Raw genomic sequence first — 1,709 nt, 5'->3', positions numbered from 1 at the left:
CACTGCAGCCTCCGCCTCCCAGGTTCAAGCGATTCTCCTGCCTCAGCCTCCCAAGTAGCTGGGATTACAGGCATGAGCCACTGCACCCAGCCTATTTTGTTTTGTTATGTTTTTTAGAGTCGGGCTCTTGCTCTGTCACCCAGGCTGGAGTGCACTGGCACAGTCATAGCTTCCTGCATCCCAAACTCCTGGGCTCAAGCCATCCTCCCCCTCAGCCTCCCAAGTAGCTGGAACTACAGGCACACACCACCCCACCCAGCTAGATTTTTGAGTTTTGTAGAGATGGGGCCTCACTGTGTTGCCACTGTGGCCGGTCTTGAACTCCTGGCCTCAAGCCATCCTCCTGCCTTGGCCTCCCAAAGTGTTGGGATTACAGGCATGAGCCACCGCGCCCGGCCACTCCCTCTGTTGATTCCTGGAGGCTTCCTGGTGCCTTAGCCTGGTTCAGACTCCCCCATCCACAGTCGCTGTAGCTCTGTGGGGCTTGCAGCCACCCATCTGTACCTGGCAGATCCCTTGCAAGCCTGCCGTCCCCTGGACTCCTCCTCCAAGTCACAGACAGGCACGTAAAGTCTCTTCCTGGTTATGCCCTGGCACTTTGGGGCCGGATGAGTGTCAGTGGCTCTCTCTCTTCCCCTCCTCATCCTCCTGCACCATGAACAAGCTAAATCACTCCCACGGTCAAAGACGGTTGTGGCGGGTGGTTCTGTAGAACCAGCGTCTGTGCGGGAGCCCGGCCTGCCTGGGAGGCACAGTTACCCTCCTGACTCCTCTCCCTGTAGCTGCCCTGACGAGGAGCAGGGGCCCTTCAGCCTGCCCGAAGAGGAAAGGAAGGTGGTCGAGGCCCGCGCCACAAGACTCCGGGACTTTCAAGGTGAGGGGGAGATGGCATTTTGGGCACACCCCGTGTGTGGTGAGCCCTGGCCAACCCATCAGAGTTGGCCACAGAGGGCAAACTGCCCCCCAAGTGACCCGTGTGAAACCCCTAAAGTGACCCGGCGTTTTCCTGTGGGCTGTGCCGTGTCCTGCAGCTCTGTGAAGCATTAGAACTGGGCTGTGCCATGACATAGCGATCTCCAGAGGTCACTTAGCCCTGCGGGGGTATGTAGGAGAGGGAGGGAGGAGAGCTCAGGAGCCCTAAGCCCCTTCCGGAGCCGACCACGCAGCCACAAAACGCCGCCACCACCCTGTCCTCGTGCAGCCAGGAGCTCGACAGGGCATCCCAGTCCCCTACGAAGGAATAGCACAGGGCCCCCACAGCCTCCTTCCAGAGCTTCCTCCTCCCTGTTTGTTTAATTACGTTATTGAGATGTAATTCACACACCACGCCACTCACCCTCCCAAGCGTTGGGTTCGGTGGCATTTTAGTGCATTTCCAATTATGCAGCCAAAATCACGTTAACTTTAGAACATTCCACCATCCAAGAAAGAAGCCCCTTCCTCCTTAACAGTCACTCCCCACCCCGTGCCCCAACCCTGACAGCAGGAATCTACTTCCTGTCCCTGTGGATTGGCCTGTCCTGGATATTCCACATAAATGGAGTCACACACTGTGCGACCTTTTGGGTCTGACCTCTCTCACTGGGTGTGATGTTGTCAAGGTTCATCTGCGTTCAGTGAGCACGTTGTCAAGAACAGTTCCTGGTGCCCTGTAGCCTATAGCAAGCTCCCTTCTTCCCTTTCACTGTCTGTACTTTTTTTTTTTTTTT

The 1,709-nt window shown here is 56.6% G+C and overlaps 1 protein-coding gene across 1 annotated transcript in view; it reads left to right on the top strand.

The window, feature by feature from the left end:
• ARHGEF18 (Rho/Rac guanine nucleotide exchange factor (GEF) 18) overlaps positions 1 to 1,709 on the top strand; it is a 150,794-nt gene that overhangs the window by 145,127 nt on the left and 3,958 nt on the right. Inside the window, exons 24-25 of the mRNA XM_011982062.1 lie at positions 512 to 566; positions 783 to 874. Coding sequence (XP_011837452.1) covers positions 512 to 566; positions 783 to 874 — 147 coding nt within the window. The remainder of the gene's footprint in view (positions 1 to 511; positions 567 to 782; positions 875 to 1,709) is intronic.

Source organism: Mandrillus leucophaeus, unplaced genomic scaffold (genome assembly GCF_000951045.1).
Source record: "Mandrillus leucophaeus isolate KB7577 unplaced genomic scaffold, Mleu.le_1.0 Scaffold234, whole genome shotgun sequence".
In the NCBI taxonomy this organism is placed as follows: domain Eukaryota; kingdom Metazoa; phylum Chordata; class Mammalia; order Primates; family Cercopithecidae; genus Mandrillus; species Mandrillus leucophaeus.
This window is presented reverse-complemented; position numbering and strand designations above follow the sequence as displayed.